This window comes from Neodiprion pinetum, chromosome 3 (assembly GCF_021155775.2).
Source record: "Neodiprion pinetum isolate iyNeoPine1 chromosome 3, iyNeoPine1.2, whole genome shotgun sequence".
Classification (NCBI taxonomy): domain Eukaryota; kingdom Metazoa; phylum Arthropoda; class Insecta; order Hymenoptera; family Diprionidae; genus Neodiprion; species Neodiprion pinetum.
In genome coordinates this window covers 30,011,269-30,028,449 of record NC_060234.1, presented here as the reverse complement: position 1 = coordinate 30,028,449, position 17,181 = coordinate 30,011,269, and the positions used below count along the sequence as shown (strand labels likewise).

General features: G+C 39.1%; 3 protein-coding genes and 1 long non-coding RNA gene across 9 annotated transcripts in view; 3 read left to right on the top strand and 1 right to left on the bottom strand.

The window, feature by feature from the left end:
* Positions 1-2,554, top strand: part of Cnb (Centrobin) — a 77,607-nt gene extending 75,053 nt beyond the window's left edge. For 2 of the 3 annotated variants that reach the window (XM_046618713.2, XM_046618714.2), the window contains 4 exons: positions 43-245; positions 405-694; positions 793-960; positions 1,390-1,655. In XM_046618713.2, the coding sequence (XP_046474669.1) occupies positions 43-245; positions 405-694; positions 793-960; positions 1,390-1,482 (754 nt within the window). In that variant the 3' untranslated portion in view covers positions 1,483-1,655. Of the gene's footprint in view, positions 1-42; positions 246-404; positions 695-792; positions 961-1,389; positions 1,656-1,720 lie in introns of those variants that run through there. The other variant, XR_006882338.2, reaches the window with a different exon arrangement.
* Positions 2,555-3,992: 1,438 nt separating this feature from the next.
* On the top strand, positions 3,993-8,647 carry LOC124215390 (carboxylic ester hydrolase-like). Its single transcript, XM_046618744.2, has 7 exons — positions 3,993-4,410; positions 5,263-5,398; positions 6,630-6,975; positions 7,179-7,541; positions 7,712-7,872; positions 7,944-8,266; positions 8,354-8,647. The coding sequence occupies exons 1-7, from the start codon at positions 4,142-4,144 to the stop codon at positions 8,520-8,522; spliced, it is 1,767 nt and encodes a 588-aa protein (XP_046474700.1). The 5' UTR covers positions 3,993-4,141; the 3' UTR covers positions 8,523-8,647.
* Positions 5,597-10,306, bottom strand: LOC124215425 (uncharacterized). Of its 3 annotated transcripts, none has more exons than XR_006882350.2 (5): positions 9,012-10,306; positions 8,676-8,895; positions 7,138-7,855; positions 6,615-6,963; positions 5,597-6,369 (listed from the first exon to the last, which is right to left on the bottom strand). It is a non-coding gene; the product is annotated as an uncharacterized lncRNA (long non-coding RNA). The 3 variants fall into 3 exon arrangements; XR_006882347.2 differs by having other exon boundaries at positions 6,615-7,511; positions 7,768-7,855; positions 9,012-10,303; XR_011176778.1 differs by having other exon boundaries at positions 6,615-7,855.
* Positions 9,104-16,991, top strand: LOC124215388 (carboxylic ester hydrolase-like). 2 transcript variants are annotated; one of them, XM_046618740.2, is made up of 8 exons: positions 9,104-9,142; positions 12,238-12,383; positions 13,772-13,925; positions 14,985-15,330; positions 15,541-15,903; positions 16,056-16,216; positions 16,288-16,610; positions 16,698-16,991. In XM_046618740.2, the coding sequence occupies exons 1-8, from the start codon at positions 9,119-9,121 to the stop codon at positions 16,864-16,866; spliced, it is 1,686 nt and encodes a 561-aa protein (XP_046474696.1). In that variant the 5' UTR covers positions 9,104-9,118; the 3' UTR covers positions 16,867-16,991. The 2 variants fall into 2 exon arrangements, with proteins under 2 accessions (XP_046474696.1, XP_046474695.1); XM_046618739.2 differs by lacking the exon at positions 9,104-9,142 and having other exon boundaries at positions 10,811-12,383.
* Positions 16,992-17,181: the final 190 nt, after the last annotated feature.

Sequence of the window (17,181 nt, the reverse complement as noted above, 5' to 3'; positions counted from 1 at the left end):
AGTTGATAGAATTTAGAAGTAACACGAATTAAAAATTTTCAGACATCAGCTAGAGATAAATTTATTGGAGGAAAAGCATAAAGAAGAAAAACGGCTGTATGAAATTCAATTGGCCCAGGCTATGCAACAGGTTTCAATGCTGAATACTAAGTTGAATTCTCAACACGCCAACAAGACTCAACTTGCCGAGCAATTGCACTCAGTCATGCAAAGGCAATGGCAGCAAGCACTGCAAATTATATCAGGTATATTTTTAGCGTTCATACTCATTACATTGTGGAAAAATTGTACAGAACATTTTCAAATTCTTTTATTACCATAGCCACATTTGCATAGATTGAAATTGCTGCTTTAAAAAATGTTTCATTTATACTATAAGAGGGTACGAAACGGATCATTTTCAGGTGGTAATATGGATAATCTAACTCCCATACAACGTATTCATGCTGAAAAGTTTTTTGAAAATAAACATCCAATGAAGTCAGAATCCAGCCCGAATATCGGGAGCAGTATTATGGAGCCTATGCGACTGGAGTCACATTCCATGCCCGTGATTGATGGGCGGGGCTTCCTTTCTGCCCGTTTAACTGAAGAAAGAGATGGATACGCGAAATCAAACACTTTAACTGATAATACTCCATTAACAAGCCGCAGAGATCAGCCAAAAGATGATCTTCGTAGATATATCAAAATGGTATGCGGCAATTAATTTTAAAGCAATGGATCTTCGGATCTTATTCATACAAATGATCTTGCATGGTGCATAATTATGCCGTTGCAATATTTCCACAGATATTGGATATGCAACAGCCAAAGTCAAACTTTGTGCAAGCACCGTGTTCTGAGTCACGCCAAAGTCCAACTCCGATTTGCAGAGAAGTCCCTAGAAAGCATTACACGAAGAAAGAACAGAGTTTTCTCAGTGAAGATAGCAGTGTGGTTTGGCAACCAAGTTCCGAGGCAAGTTATTCGCGCCAATGAAAACATTCTGCGAATTTCACATTTGTTGTTAAAATAACGAATTTGCAAGATAATATTGCCAGGATATGCAATACGTGAGGAGCAATTCCGAATCCATGATCTATACGTGAAAAACAATGCGAAGATGCGAAAAGCAAATATTTTTCCAGTAACGTGCGCGGCCAACTAAAACAACATTGTGTCAAAGTAGTTTTCTACCTAGCCACAAGCCCAATCAGGCATCATTACGGGTTGCATCCTGTACATTGAACCATTTAATTGATATCTTGCGAACGGAATGAAAATTACTTTCTACGCAATACTTGGACCGGAGCTACTATTCAAGATGACATTTCAAATCACTTGAATTCCATGATTCAACCATGAAAAGCTGAAAGTATAGCATTTTAAAATCTGGTTTACTTTTAGGTCTTTACTCAAGAAGAAAGTGAATATGTTTCTGTTCCTGAAAAACCGGCGGCAAAGGGGGATCAGCAGAAAAATAAGCCTCCGTGGAAATGAATTCTTCAATTCAATTTTGTTGAACCACATTAATAATGTCAAATTTTGACAGTCAACTAGATATACGCATTTGTGAAATATGTAAGCATAAACGTATGCAGTACATTCTCTCATCTATGAACGAATTTTGTATCACAACGCAGCTCGCTAAAAATACGAACTTTTTAAGTAAACTGTATTTTACACTTCAATGACCAACAGATACTATATGTTCTGTAATACAACTTTGATTTTTCAGTGCGTCCGAAAGTTGGTGGTCTGCTGACCAGCTGGATAAGTTTTGATATCAATATTCTATAATTACGGACGTCAGCGACCTTCGAAAATGTAAATTGTGATTATTCATCTGAAACACATAGTAGACCAGGTATACGAGTCTCTGAATCATTTATCTCGTTCCATGGTACGCAACATGGACACAAATCCTGAGCTCGGAAACTTCGCGTCGAAGACAACCGCCGACCGTCACGTCATACAATAATGCATACCTTTCAATCTCCTTCCTGGACTTGATTCGCATCGTAATATGTCGAATTCAAAAATACGCAAAATCGGATTGGATTTTTACAGAATTGTGCGACAAGTTCTAGATATTTAAGGTTTTTTCAGTCCCAGCTTTAGCTAACTTACACGCGTGCTTGGCACACGTAAGCATAAGAGCACTTGGAGGGGCAACCATGTACAATATCTGAACATTTATACATGTTTATGGGTATGTAGAATATTCTACAAACGTTTGGACTATAATTTCGAACATCGAACAAAATTCTAAACCGTCAGAAACTTACTGTGAACACCGAGTCATTAGCCAACGTTGTCAAGCCTGGTTCCCGGCACTAATCAAACCAACGATCCGAATGTCCCACATTTTGCTACAGTTTACCAAAGCTAAGTACCAACGAACGTTTGCTTTCATTTTGCAATCTTTATTTGTCATGTGAAATTCGTATATAGCTCCACATTGTTTTTCGCAGACCTTTGCATTAAAGAATTATATTCATGTGATGTAATGAAGTCTTCGAGTGTAGAACCACTTTTTGAACTATAGCTCCGAGGGACTTACGTGAGATTCAGATGTAAAAGCACCAAATAAAATAAAAAGTAAAATACATTTTTATGTATGCTGTATGCGGATAAATTATTTTGAATTTCAACGCTAAATTGATACTCATTCGTGTTCACTCTAATAGTATTATCTACGATTTGTAAACATGATAATCTAATCTTCGACCGGGTTAAACAAATATTGCTTATAGAACGTTGTAACTTCTCCGTTATGATAACATTAGTGCTATAATTGTGAATTATTATACGTTTTATCCAAGTTTCATTTTATATCGGCCTTTCCGTTCACTTGATCATTTCGTAAACCGCTTGAACCACATTTAACGAATCGTTTTTAAAATATGTCATAATTTCTTCCTATAAATTCATTCTCAATCATTCATTGTTAACGATCAACAATCCAGTCACTTCTGGATAAAATACTTCAATAGATCCATTTAAAATAAAAAATGGACAATACTTTCAAAAATATAATTTAAATGGGTAAATGTAAATGGTCACTTTGAGAACATTTAAAATGTCAAATGCAAAATGCCGTTTACATTTTAAATGACTATTTTAAATGAAACAATTTCGAATATGGCCCAACTGTGCCTATCCTTTATATTAGTTTCGCGTCAACTATTTAAACAACTCTTACAATTCCGTACAAAACTATAGCGACAAGATCCCATTTACCGGCTCACCGAAAGATAACTCTTTTACATAATTTTTATTCGTGGCTCTTGTGCGGAAGCATCCCTTATTCTCAATGAATTGCAATCACCACTCGGACACATACACCTCATGCTTCCACTTCCAGAGAAGTGCTTCTATTTACATGGGGCATTCTAGGTTAATTCGATTATGGTTTCACCCGCAACCTCTTTAATTTGCTCCGCGATTTTTTATATTGGTGTTCCAACTCTAAAAAACGTTCCACTTTCTTGAAAATTCTTCCTGCCCCCTGAGCACCGTAAATGATTATATTTTGATAGTGGTTGCGACATTTTTGAAAATAATGGATAAGATTACATAAATTCTATCGCTGTAACTTTGAATATCCCGACCAAAATTAAAGTGGTCAAGCAAGATGGTAATTTTTAATTAATTTTTGTTATGAGTAGATGGAATGGCAATTATACCGGTTGATATTGCGAATGATATAGCTCGTGTATTAGATCATGGCCAAGTAATTCGAGACTTAGCAGCCTTAAAAACGAGCAAGTTCACTGATTTCATAACTAGATCAGAATTATATAACCTATTTGATTTGATGTAATATGGTTTTCTTCTTGGCGATAATTTGTATTTGTAGTTGTGCTATAACGTGAAAGAATAAGTATGTAATTCGAATATTTGAATGATCTATGCGTGCACCCACACGGGAGCGACTTTTTTCGATTTTGCACGCATGCGAAATAGCCTTCAAGCCAGTGTAGGTCAGCTATCATATTTTTATGTTATCTCACATGTAAATCCAATCTCATCAAACTACTTAATGATGAAATTTGTTTATAAATATATCTGTGATTTCCGTGCACGTATTTTGAGAAGAGGTTCCTATCTAGGGCTGGGCTCTTTCCCGAGCATCACTTGGTGAAAAACAGTAACCATGGCTATACGTACGATTGGCTCGCGCTCGTGCTGTTATATAGCAGCCGCGTGTCTGCTGGTGGGTCTTTTGCTAATTGCTTTTCTGACAATATTTGGTGTTATTCCAATTAAAAATGGGGAGATTCCCGCTGGCGAGGATTGGATGCGTCCGGAAACGACGATACCTCAAGGAAGACTCAGAGGTATAAATATGGCCACACACCTTGGCAGAAGATTCCCTGCCTTCATTGGAGTTCCGTTTGCCGAGCCACCGATTGGAGATATCAGGTTTGTAGGAGTAATTCAGAGTTACAAGTCACTTATCGCTGCATAGGCGGTGCAGAAAACGTTGCCCGGACACCCGGACGGAGATAAAATCTCAACTCGCCGATTCGGAGCCTGAACGACGTTACCTGCGTTACAATTTCTGCGAACTATCGCTCAGGACTTCACCGCCAAGCTAGGAGTTTGAACTCAAGTCCTCCCCTTCCGAAGTCTGGCACGTTAGGAACTACGCTGTTACTTACAGTAGTAATATACGGTATCCGTAGTAAACTGATACCGGTACTTATGATGATGATGTAATTGATTGGGCAAACTTTGGTTTATATCATCCAAAGATACAAGTAGTTAATATACATCAACACGAGTTGATAATGCAGTGAGGACTTCTCACCCTCCCGAGCTCATACCGTGCATTTTTTTCTTGTTCAAAATGCATGGTATGAGCTCGGGAGAGTGAAGAGACCTCACTTTATTGATAAGATTTTTTACTCTTAGTAAGAAGATGTTGTCTAACCAAATAAACAATCAAGGAGGCGTGTATATGTACTGAAATCACATTGTTTCGCCCACATTTACGTACTTTGCTTTTACACATCTCGATTGCTTTGAGAGTCCGCTAAACCATCGGTAATATCAGCTCTCGACGGATTTTCTTTGGGTTGATTTGCATTGACCACAACTCGTGGCACTAAAATACATAATTGAATGTACTCCAGAGAATAACATGTTCTAAATCTACGACGAAGAATTGGCGGAATCGTCTAGCCTCATGCTGGCCGAAAAATCACCTGTCATTGGGAGTTTAATCGTCACATAAATACGGAAACATTAATTTCTCCAATTATTCCAATCCAGGTTTAAACAAGCCGTACCGGCGGGTCCTTGGAATGGGACTCTAGATGCCAGCCGCATGCCTAACGCATGTATTCAGAACGAGGAAAAGCTCATAGGGGATGAGGACTGCCTCTATCTCAATGTCTATACGCCGCAGGTATATCGCAATCGTGTTGACTATATTTTAATACCTGGAAGAAGTTATAGTTTTACCATCAGCGTTTCAAATTTTTTATCTTGAAAAATGTACTAGCCGTACCAAGAGATTCAAGGATTTTCAATTGAAAGTACAGACATTTTGAAATTCACTTGATTTCAGTACCGAAACATCAGTTTAGGCTATCGTCTGATTCAACAGCGAACAAGTTTAGCTCTATTCATTTTACATAGGATTCGAGTACTGCCAAATATATTGAGGCAATGTAGAATTGATTTTATTGTTCAGGCTTTGTTTTGGTTCGTGCACCACCCTTTTGTTGGTAGACTTGTTTTATTTCAGTGGCACCTTCATTGCTTCAGAAATCAAACTTTCGCTCACAGATGTTTGAATATTATGGCGTGTGTCGGACGTGCGGATGGGCGATATCATACACATCAGTGGTGATATCTGATTCGTGTGATTACAGCGCACGCTTATTCATTAGAAATCGCCCACTTTCCGCACTAGTAACGCAATATACTAATTGTCACACAGCTGGGTATAATATACAGCATATTTTTAGTTCTTTAGATTGGATAAGAAATCTCTGTGATTACATCGTGAAGGTTGATTACGAGAAATAAACAGATCCTTAATCATTTGAATTTGTGCAACCATACCTACAGTTCTTTATCGTACTCAAAATATTTTGGTTCGGACAACGCTAGAGAAACTGACAATTTAAAATCTCATTGGAAAATTTTCTACGGAGTTCAAACCTCTTATATCATCTTCTTTTTTGCACACAATGAATCGAACTGTTGTGCAAGATTACCCCCCAAAATCGGAGTCATGAAGTTTTCGTCCATCGATCTTGGTTTCTCCTCGCTGTTCCTAGCTCCTTAGGCTGCGTACAGACTAGAGCATTTTTGCGCGCAATATACTCAAGTTTGGACGTGGGTTCAGAAATGCATGTTCATGCTGTCAGCCTGCAACATTGCGATATACGTATAGAAGAAATCAGTGAATGAAGTGCAAAAAACAAGTCTCATCTCTTTATGATACATAGTTTATAGTTTATTGTTGGTGCATCTATTTGGTTTGCTATCACTTCTCAATTTATCACATGAAGAATTGAATAAGATGGGTGCACGGTGATTATTCAGAATCACGATCTACGGTCGGCTCACATTAATGGATTCTGAAATGAAAAAGCAAATAATTAATTTTTTACCAATCTACCGCATAGGTTCCTAGTAGCCAAAACGCTACGTTACTGCCAGTGATGGTGTACATCTATGGTGGACAATTCAGGTTTGGAACGAGTACTCCTGACCGATGGAGTCCAGAATTTCTTCTTAATAAGGACGTGGTTCTCGTAGTTCCGAACTATCGTTTCGGAATACTCGGATTTTTGAGTACCGGCGACGAAGTGTCGCCGGGAAATAATTCACTAAAAGATATAGTTGAAGCTTTGAGATGGATTCAACGAAACATCAAGTATTTCGGTGGTGATCCAAATAAAGTAACGCTCTTCGGTGGAAGTTCAGGCGCCGCCTGCGTTGGCCTTTTAACCTTATCTCCTTTAACAAAAGGTGAGCAGAGTTGCTTAGTTGAATTGAAATACACCTATAGTATTTAGTGATCATCTTTCGGTGGTAAATGTACCCAACTTAATAAGCGAAGCTAATGCTTTTAATTGTACGAGAGACCAATAATGGCATTGAATTAGTTTTCACTAAATAGATATTAAATACTTGGCATTTCAACTTGACGAATAACCGCACACTGTTTTCAGGACTCTTTCACCAATTCATGACACACAGTACACCGCTACTCTATCCTCCTGTTCCTGAACCGTATACGGTGGCCGCCACGCGAGCCACGAAGTTGGGCGAATATCTTGGTTGTCCAACCAACACGTCAACCACCCTTGTTAACTGTCTGAGGACTTTCAATGGGTCATACTTATACGAAACAGACGTGCTGTTAAAGGATGAAAGGACGAGCAGGTTTATTGTTTGGTATCCTGTAGTCGAACCTGACGTAGAAGGTGCACTTTTTACGGATACTCCAGGGAATATCATTGCCAATGGAAAACAGCACGATTTGCCGTGGGTGGCCCTTGTAGCTAAAGAAGAAGGAATTGTTGTAACTGCAGGCAAGTATGGGTGGATCGACGTGAAGTAACGAATATTCTTATAGGTGTCTATATCGCACACAGATGTCAGGTAACATACCAGACTCTGCATATTTCAAGAAACTTCATCGGTAGTTATTTTTTCTCGGTGAATGATTTTTTCTAAAACTTGCACTTGTTCTTTATTTCAGTGTACTATAATAGGCCAGACTTGTTCCAGCAATTTTTAGACAACGTTGACTCTCACCTAATCAGCTTCTTGAGACACGACGTTTGGTCAGCCGATGTCGATGCCCAAACTGCCGCTCTTAAGTCTCGTTACTTGAACGATCTAACTGCAGACAGAAAATTGGTGAGAACTGGAACAACTGACGACAGAAGTTCAAGTTCCATCAATTATGGCATGTTTGATGTTGCTTTCAGCTACTACACAATTTGACTGACATCATAACCGATTACATGTTTACCTACTTCAATTACATCGAGGTCAGACAACGTGCAAACAACCCTGCTTACAAGAGTCCCGTATACTTTTGCACTTTTGACTACCGAGGCACTTTCAGCTATAGCTATAAGTTTAGTGGTGGTAACACGGAGAATTGGGGCGCGGCGCACGGAGACGAGCTGATTTACCTCCTTCCTGGACCAAAGGAAATGTTTGCGCCACCAGGCTCTGAATTTACTGAGACTGATGTGAAAGTGGCCGACGCTATGGTGGAGCTATGGACATCGTTTGCTACAAATGGGTGAGTATCAGGCTATGAATAGATAAAAGACATCACGTCACAACCGCTTGTGTATCGACTATATTTGACGATGCAACTCATTTTCAGGTTGCCGACTACTGCAGCTCTCAATGACAACGCGATTTGGGAACCATTCTCATCAGACGAAAAATATCTTCAGATCGGTAATGACAGCGATCCTGGAATTCAGGTTAAAAGTGGTTTTCACGAAGAGCGAATGCAGTTTTGGGAAAATTTCTTTGCTGCTAAAAAGTAGATTTAGTTTGAACTGCGGTTCCCAATCAGAATTCGTATTCTCTGTTTTAAAATAGTCTTTTGTGACTTGCCCGTCAGGGAAAGTGAAAGAGATGTAGGAATAAATATTTGATGCCTATCTTTGAACGCAATGTACAGAATTTAGTTTCAATACCTGGTAATGATAATATTATCACATAATCCATATTCGCACTTGATTTTTCATTGATCCATCACTCACATGTCGTACATATAACGTTCGGTATCATTGTCAGTGTTCCATCGAGTAATATCAACCTGTGCACTGGGATGTCTATTTGTGGCATTGAAAGTATGGCTCGATCGTTTTCAATGATAGTGAGCATCGATTTTATTCAAGGTTTTTGAATTCGGGTCTGAAAAAAGGATTACCATATCAGTAATACATGTTTGTTAAATTTTTGAATTTGATCTGAAATAAGCTTAAACGTATTTAGAATATTAAAATAATGAAACGATTAGTCAAACTTACAGCGCGCTCTCTGTCGCAAATCTGCAAGACTGATGCCCAGCGGTTTCCGTCAGTTACTGCCAGCAGTGCACAGCGAGTTAGTCGGAAAATTTTACGTATAATACTCGATGCTGTTCTCTTACGCGGATGGCGTGAGTACTGTTAGCATTGCATGATAAAATTAATACCATAGTCAATTACTATGTGCAGGCATAAGGAGAATGGGTGCAATATTAAGGGGAGCTAACCCGCCTCAAATCAGCTCTGTGAAATAACGATGTGAAAAGGTTACTGATTTTTTTAACAATACTAAGTATTTCGAAGATCAACTTCGCGAAAGCTCAATATGTTTTGAACATCTCTTCATTGTTTTCACAATTGCGACTTTTTTCAAATAAATAAGGTACCAAGAAATCTAGGCGAGAGATTGTTGGAAATAGTCTCCAAAATACGTGATAATATCAGTAACCCGTAGTATCGAAAATTATATGAGTTGAAGGGTTTTTGGCAAACAAGAAGAACACTCGAAAAACAGTGTTTGTGGCATAATTCAACGGTGCAAACTATTGTTTGTACGTTTTTATTGAAAAAAAATAATTCAAAATCTTAATATTAGGACGTGAGCGTGATCACATTTTAGAAGTCGCTCGACTGAGTGTCGGCTGAACTAGCTGGTAATTGTTTTTATTAGTTTTAGTGCCAATGTCATGTACTGAATTCTTCGCCCCGCAGATAGAAGTGCAGAACATGACGACCTTGCAGGGAAATGTTAATTTATGTAGTTTGCGTATCACCAAGCGTTATACTGTAATCTATGTAGTACGTAAATCTGTTTTCTCACATTTTCGATCTATGAGAAGAAATACTAAGTATCAATTTGTCATCGGCCGTGTTGGTATAACGTAAAAAAAAAGGGTGTGAGTCCAATAGGTGAATTAATTGCCATGTGTATCCAATTTTACGAAAATATCCCAAATTCCAGTAAATCGAAGTTCTTTAGAAGTCACGCCCAGCCGTTCCAATATTAATATTTTGGATAATTTTGTGGTAAAAGCATACAAACAATAGTTCATATTTGTTACGGGCAAAACCAGCTCGAGGACGAATTTAGTCGTCGTTTACGTCCATATGGAGACGCCTTCTTTGATTATCACTTACTGGTCAGAAAACTAGTTTTGTTTATACAAAGGTCCCTTGAGGGGAGCGTCAACCGCGGAGAGTGGTGGCAAGCAACTGGCCTGTCACATTGGGTGACTTAAGGCTCGTACGCCACGTAAGCAGACGAGGAAGATAACGGGCTGTTGCAGAGGCATTGGCATAGCCCCATGGCATGAGGTGGATTGTAAAGGTGGGCTCGCTTGGGAAACATCGGATAGTAGCGGGAACAGACAACTAAGCGCATGCGCCGAGGACAGCAGAGCGCATGCGCCGACAATGGGCGAGCATCCGGGAGAAAGAAGAGGGGGAAGAAGCCTGAGACCAACAGCGGCAGCGGCAATTTCAGTCTCAGTTTTGGTTCACACTTTGTACTACGCACGTCGCACAAGGGAACCCTCCCCAAATAAAGAGAATACACTGCCAACCTAACATTTTCGTCTCGCTGACTCGCTCTTCCTCCACCCATGTACTCCGTCTTACTCGTGGGCAGGTCGTGCGAATAACAATATTGTTAAATCATGTCAAAACACCGTTCTTCGAAGTTTTCTGTTTGCCAAAATCCCATCAACTCGTACAATTTTCAATACTTTTCCGGAGAATATTTCGAACAACCTCTCGTTCGGATTTCTAGGTACCTCCTTCATTTCAAAAATAGCAATGCTTAGAAGAATAATGAAATATTCGAAAAATGTTAAGATCTAGCCATGCAAGTGATCGTTCCAAGTGGCCTGGATACTGTGTTTAATAAAAGACTTAATCGTCAGACACTGAACCCGTCGCATGGGACAGCCGTGCAACATATTTTCGTTGTTTAAATTCAGTCAAACACAACCCCGTTAGGTGAATTAGCAGTACTATGCAATCCGATGTTTACATGATCCTGAAATTGATCGAGGTCACTTGAACGGTTTCGATCCACCAATCGCAATGACTCTGTTGTGTCGGAGCATAAAGCTATCGTTTCTCGTACGTTTACTTCATCAGCCGACTATTTTGTTCATCAGTATAGAGTAATCAAGAAATACTCCTGCTCATACACTATTAATCGTTCTAATGAATTATCTGTGTCTAATCAAAACTTACAGCGCAAACAAGACTACATAATAAGATGTTCAAACTGCATAATCATTTCTATAAAAGCAACAATGTAAGAAGAAATCCAATTAAGAGTAATATTTATTACGCAGAACACCACTGTGCGCATAAAGGGATAAAGCACAATTTAACTATGTAATTTTGATAGTAGCAGCTTTAATGATAATTGGAAACGCTGAATAGAGAGTTCCCGCCCTTTTTTGTACTGGGTGTTTTGAATTTTTACGTCTCATCGAACAGTATTTGCCGCCAATGAGTCAGGGACGATTAGACGTACTGTACAGTATATCGATTGATTACGATGTTGCTAATGAACCAGATCTTGACGGAGTAATTCAGGATGTCACAGTTTTGAAAGCGAGAAGGTTCACATGATTACGGCTACGCCATAATTACATAATCTGTTCGTGTTGATGTGAAATCCTCTTATTTTTAGCAATCATTTGTACCTTTGATTATCATATAACTTGAGTGAATTATAACGGGAATTAAATATTTGATTGTTCTATGTGTGCACTTATATGGGCGCAGCTTTGTATTACTTTACACGCATGAAAAATGGCCTTCGAACCGGCGCTGCTCGGCTTTATTATTCTGTTATCTCACATGTAAATCCAATGTCATCAAACTACTTAATAACAAAACATACATTATAAAATTTGTATATACACTTAATTTTATTGGACCACTTGACAAGGTGGATTTAATTCCAGTCCGCACTATATATTGAGATAAGGTTGCGAATTAAATTCAAGGCGTTGTTACCAAACTACATTGTCTCTAATTATGACAAGACATCTTTTCTTCTTGCAAGATAAAATAACTCAGACTGGTCTCTTTGGCGAGCATCACTTAGTGACACACAGTAATCATGTTTGTATGTAAAATTGGCTCGCGCTCGTGCTGTTATATAGCAGCCGCGTGTCTGCTGGTGGGTCTTTTGCTAATTGCTTTTCTGACAATATTTGGTGTTATTCCAATTAAAAATGGGGAGATTCCCGCTGGCGAGGATTGGATGCGTCCGGAAACGACGATACCTCAAGGAAGACTCAGAGGTATAAATATGGCCACACACCTTGGCAGAAGATTCCCTGCCTTCATTGGAGTTCCGTTTGCCGAGCCACCGATTGGAGATCTCAGGTTTGTAGGAGTAATTCAGAGTTACAAGTCACTTATCGCTGCATAGGCGGTGCAGAAAACGTTGCCCGGACACCCGGACGGAGATAAAATCTCAACTCGCCGATTCGGAGCCTGAACGACGTTACCTGCGTTACAATTTCTGCGAACTATCGCTCAGGACCTCACCGACAAGCTGGGAATTTGAAGTCAAGTCCTCCCCTTCCGAAGTCTCGCGCGTTACGAACTACGCTACTACTTACAGTAGTAATATACGGTATCCATTAGACTGTTTCAAAATAAATCGATAATTTTTTTTTTGCTTTACACAATCTTCAACTATACTTGAACATCAAAAAATAATCCTCGCGAAAGGAGGGGCCTGTCCTTCAAAATTTAGAGGTGTCTCATCGGACTTTTGTCTTTTTTTATTTCGTTAATACGTAAATAATTGATTTGCATGGATGGAACAAACGTTTTTCTTGTCTTAAAATGATGAATATGTTCCAAACATATGTATAAATACTGAATATACTAGAAAAAACATTTACAACAACAACAGAATACATTCATTGATACGCTGTTACGATAATCATTTTCGGCTACAAAAAACTTGACTTATTGCAATTAGGGTATTTTTTTTCTATGGTCTTGAAATATTTGGATAAAAAAGACAAAAGTCCGATGAGACACCTCTAAATCTTGAAGGACTGGCCCCTCCTTTCGCGAGGATTATTTCTAGATGTCCAAGTATAGTTTAAGATTGTGTAAATCAAAAAAAAAAAAATTATCGATTTATTTTGACACAGTCTAGTATGCATAGTAAACTGATACCGGTACTTATGATGATACTGTAATTGATTGGGCAAATTTTGGTTCATATCATCCAAAGATACAAGCAGTTAATATACATCAACACGATTTGATAATGCAGTGAGGACTTCTCACCATCCCGAGCTCATACCGTGCATTTTTTTCCTGTTCAAAATGCATGGTATGAGCTCGGGAGGGTGAAGAGACCTCACTTTATTGATAAAATTTTTTTCTCTTAGTAAGAAGATATTGTCTGACCAAATAAACAATCAAGGATCCGTGTATATGTACTGAAATCACATTGTTTCGCCCACATTTACGTACTTTGCTTTTACACATCTCGATTGCTTTGAGAGTCCGCTAAACCATCGGTAATATCAGCTCTCGACGGATTTTCTTCGGGTTGATTTGCATTGACCACAACTCGTGGCACTAAAATACATAATTGAATGTACTCCAGAGAATAACATGTTCTAAATCTACGACGAAGAATTGGCGGAATCGTCTAGCCTCGTGCTGGCCGAAAAATCACCTATCATTGGGAGTTTAATCGTCACAAAAATACGGAAACATTAATTTCTCCAATTATTCCAATCCAGGTTTGAACAAGCCGTACCGGCGGGTCCTTGGAACGGGACTCTAGATACCGACCGCATGCCTAACGCATGCATTCAGGGAATGAACGAGCTTCAGAAGGAGACAAAGCTCATGGGGGATGAGGACTGCCTCTATCTCAATGTCTATACGCCGCGGGTATATCGCAATCGTATTGAATATATTTTGATAGCTGGAGGAAGTTATAGTTTAACCATCATCTCTTCAAATTTTTTATCTCGCGAAATGTACTAGTCATACCAAGAGATTTAACGATTTTCAATTCAAAGTACAGACATTTTGAAATTCATTTGATTTCAGTACCGAAACACCAGTTAAGGCTATCGTCTGATTCAACAGCAAACAAGTTTAGCTCTGTTCATTTTACATAGGATTCGAGTACTGCCACACCTATTCAGGCAATGTGGAATTGATTTCATTGTTCAGCTTTGTTTTGATTCGTACACCAGCCTTTTGTTGGTAGATTTTTTTTATGTCAGTGGCACCTTCATTGCTTCACAAATAAAACTTTCGCTCACAGATCTTTTAAGATTATAGCGTGTATCTGACGCGCGGATGGGCGATTTCATGTACATCAGTGGCATTATCTGATCCGTGTGATTACAGCGCACGCTTATTCATTAGAAATCGCCCACTTTCCGCACTAGTAACGCAATATACTAATTGTCACACAGCTGGGTATAAAATACAGCATATTCTTAGTGCTTTAGATTGGATAAATCTCTGTGATTACATCGTGAAGGTTGATTTCGAAAAATAAACAGATCCTTAATCATTTGAATTTGTTCAACCATACCTACAGTTCTTTATCGTACTCGAAATATTTTGGTTCGGACAACGCTAGAGAAACTGAAAGTTTAGATCTCATTGGAAAATTTGCGCGCAATACACTCAAGTTTGGAAGTGGGTTCAGAAATGCACGTTTATGCTGTCAGCCTGCAGCATTGCGATATACGTATAAAAGAAATCCCTAAATGAAGTGCAAAAAACAAGTGTTTTCTCTTTATGATACATAGTTTATAGTTTATTGTTGGTGCATCTATTTGGTTTGCTACCACTTCTCAATTTATCACATGAAGAATTGAATAAGACGGGTTCACGGAGATTATTCAGAATCACGGTCTACGGTCGGCTTAGATTAATTAATTCTCAAATGAAAAAGCAAATAATTACTTTTTTACTATTTCTACCGCACAGCTTCCTAGTAGCCAGAATGCTACGTTACTGCCAGTGATGGTCTTCATCTATGGTGGACAATTCACGTATGGAATGAGCACTCCTGACCAACACAGTCCAGAATTTCTTCTTAATAAGGACGTGGTTCTCGTAGTTCCGAACTATCGTTTGGGAATACTAGGATTTTTGAGTACCGGCGACGAAGTATCGCCGGGAAATAATTTACTTAAAGATATAGCTGAAGCTTTGAGATGGATTCAACGAAACATCAAGTATTTCGGTGGTGATCCAAATAAAGTAACTCTCTTCGGTGGAAGTTCAGGCGCCGCCTGCGTTCGCCTTTTAACCTTATCTCCTTTAACAAAAGGTGAGCAGAGTTGCTTAGTTGTATTTATATATACCTCTGGTATTTAATGATTATCTTCCGGTGGTGAATGTGCCCGAGTTATTGTTACTACAGCGAAGCTGATACTTTCAATTGTAAGAGAGATCAATAATGGCATTGAATTAGTTTCCACTAAATAGATATTAAATACTTGGCATTTCAACTTGACGAATAACCGCACACTGTTTTCAGGACTCTTTCACCAATTCATGACACACAGTACACCGCTACTCTATCCTCCTGTTCCTGAACCGTATACGGTGGCCGCCACGCGAGCCACGAAGTTGGGCGAATATCTTGGTTGTCCAACCAACACGTCAACCACCCTTGTTAACTGTCTGAGGACTTTCAATGGGTCATACTTGTATGATACAGACGTGCTGTTAAAGGATGAAAGAACGGCCAGGCCTACTGTTTGGTATCCTGTAGTCGAACCTGACGTAGAAGGTGCACTTTTCACGGATACTCCAGGGAATATCATTGCCAATGGAAAACAGCACGATTTGCCGTGGGTGGCCCTTGTAGCTAAGGAAGAAGGAATTGTTGTAACTGCAGGCAAGTATGGGTGGATCAACGTGAAGTAACGAATATTCTTATAGGTGTCTATATCGCACACAGATGTCAGGTAACATACCAGGCTCTGCATATTTCAAGAAACTTTGTCGGTAGTCATTTTTTCTGAAACTTGTACTTGTTCTTCATTTCAGTGTACTATAATGAGCCAGACTTGTTCCAGCAATTTTTAGACAACGTTGACTCTCACCTAATCAGCTTCTTGAGACACGACGTTTGGTCAGCCGATGTCGATGCCCAAACTGCCGCTCTAAAGTCTCGTTACTTGAACGATCTAACTGCAGACAGAAAATTGGTGAGAACTGGAACAACTGACGATAAAAATTCAAATTCCATCAGTTAAGGTGTGATTGATGTTGCTTTCAGCTACTACGCAATTTGACTGACATCATAACCGATTACGAGTTTACCTACTTTAATTACAACGAGGTCAAACAACGTGCAAACAACCCTGCTTACAAGAGTCCCGCATACCTTTGCACTTTTGACTACCGAGACAGTTTTAGCTATACCTATAAGTTTACTGGTAGTAACCCGGAGAATTTGGGCCCGACGCACGGAGATGAGTTTATTTACCTCCTTCCTGGACCACGGGAAATGTTTGGGCCACCAGGCTCTGAATATAGTGAGACTGATTTGAAAATGCTCGACGCTATGGTGGAGCTATGGACATCGTTTGCTACCAATGGGTGAGTATCAGGCTATGAATAGATAAAAGACATCACGTCACAACCGCTTGTGTATCGACTATATTTGACGATGCAACACATTCTCAGGTTGCCGACTACTGCAGCTCTCAATGACAACGCGATTTGGGAACCATTTTCATCAGACGAAAAATATCTTCAGATCGGTAATGGCAGCGATCCTGGAATTCAGCTTAAAAGTGGTTTTCACGAAGAGCGAATGCAGTTTTGGGAAAATTTCTTTGCTGCTAAAAAGTAGATTTAGTTTGAACTGCGGTTCCCAATCAGAATTCGTATTCTCTGTTTTAAAATAGTCGTTTGTGACTTGCCCGTCAGGGAAAGTGAAAGAGATGTAGCAATAAATATTTGATGCCTATCTTTGAACGCAATGTACAGAATTTAGTTTCAATACCTGATAATGATAATATTATCACATAATCCGTATTCGCACTTGATTTTTCATTGATCCATCACCCACATGTCGTACATATAATGTTCGTTAAATCGTTATGTTTATAAGTGATTCATCGAAATATAATCCTATGGCCTCTAATACCTATTTGTGGTATTGAAA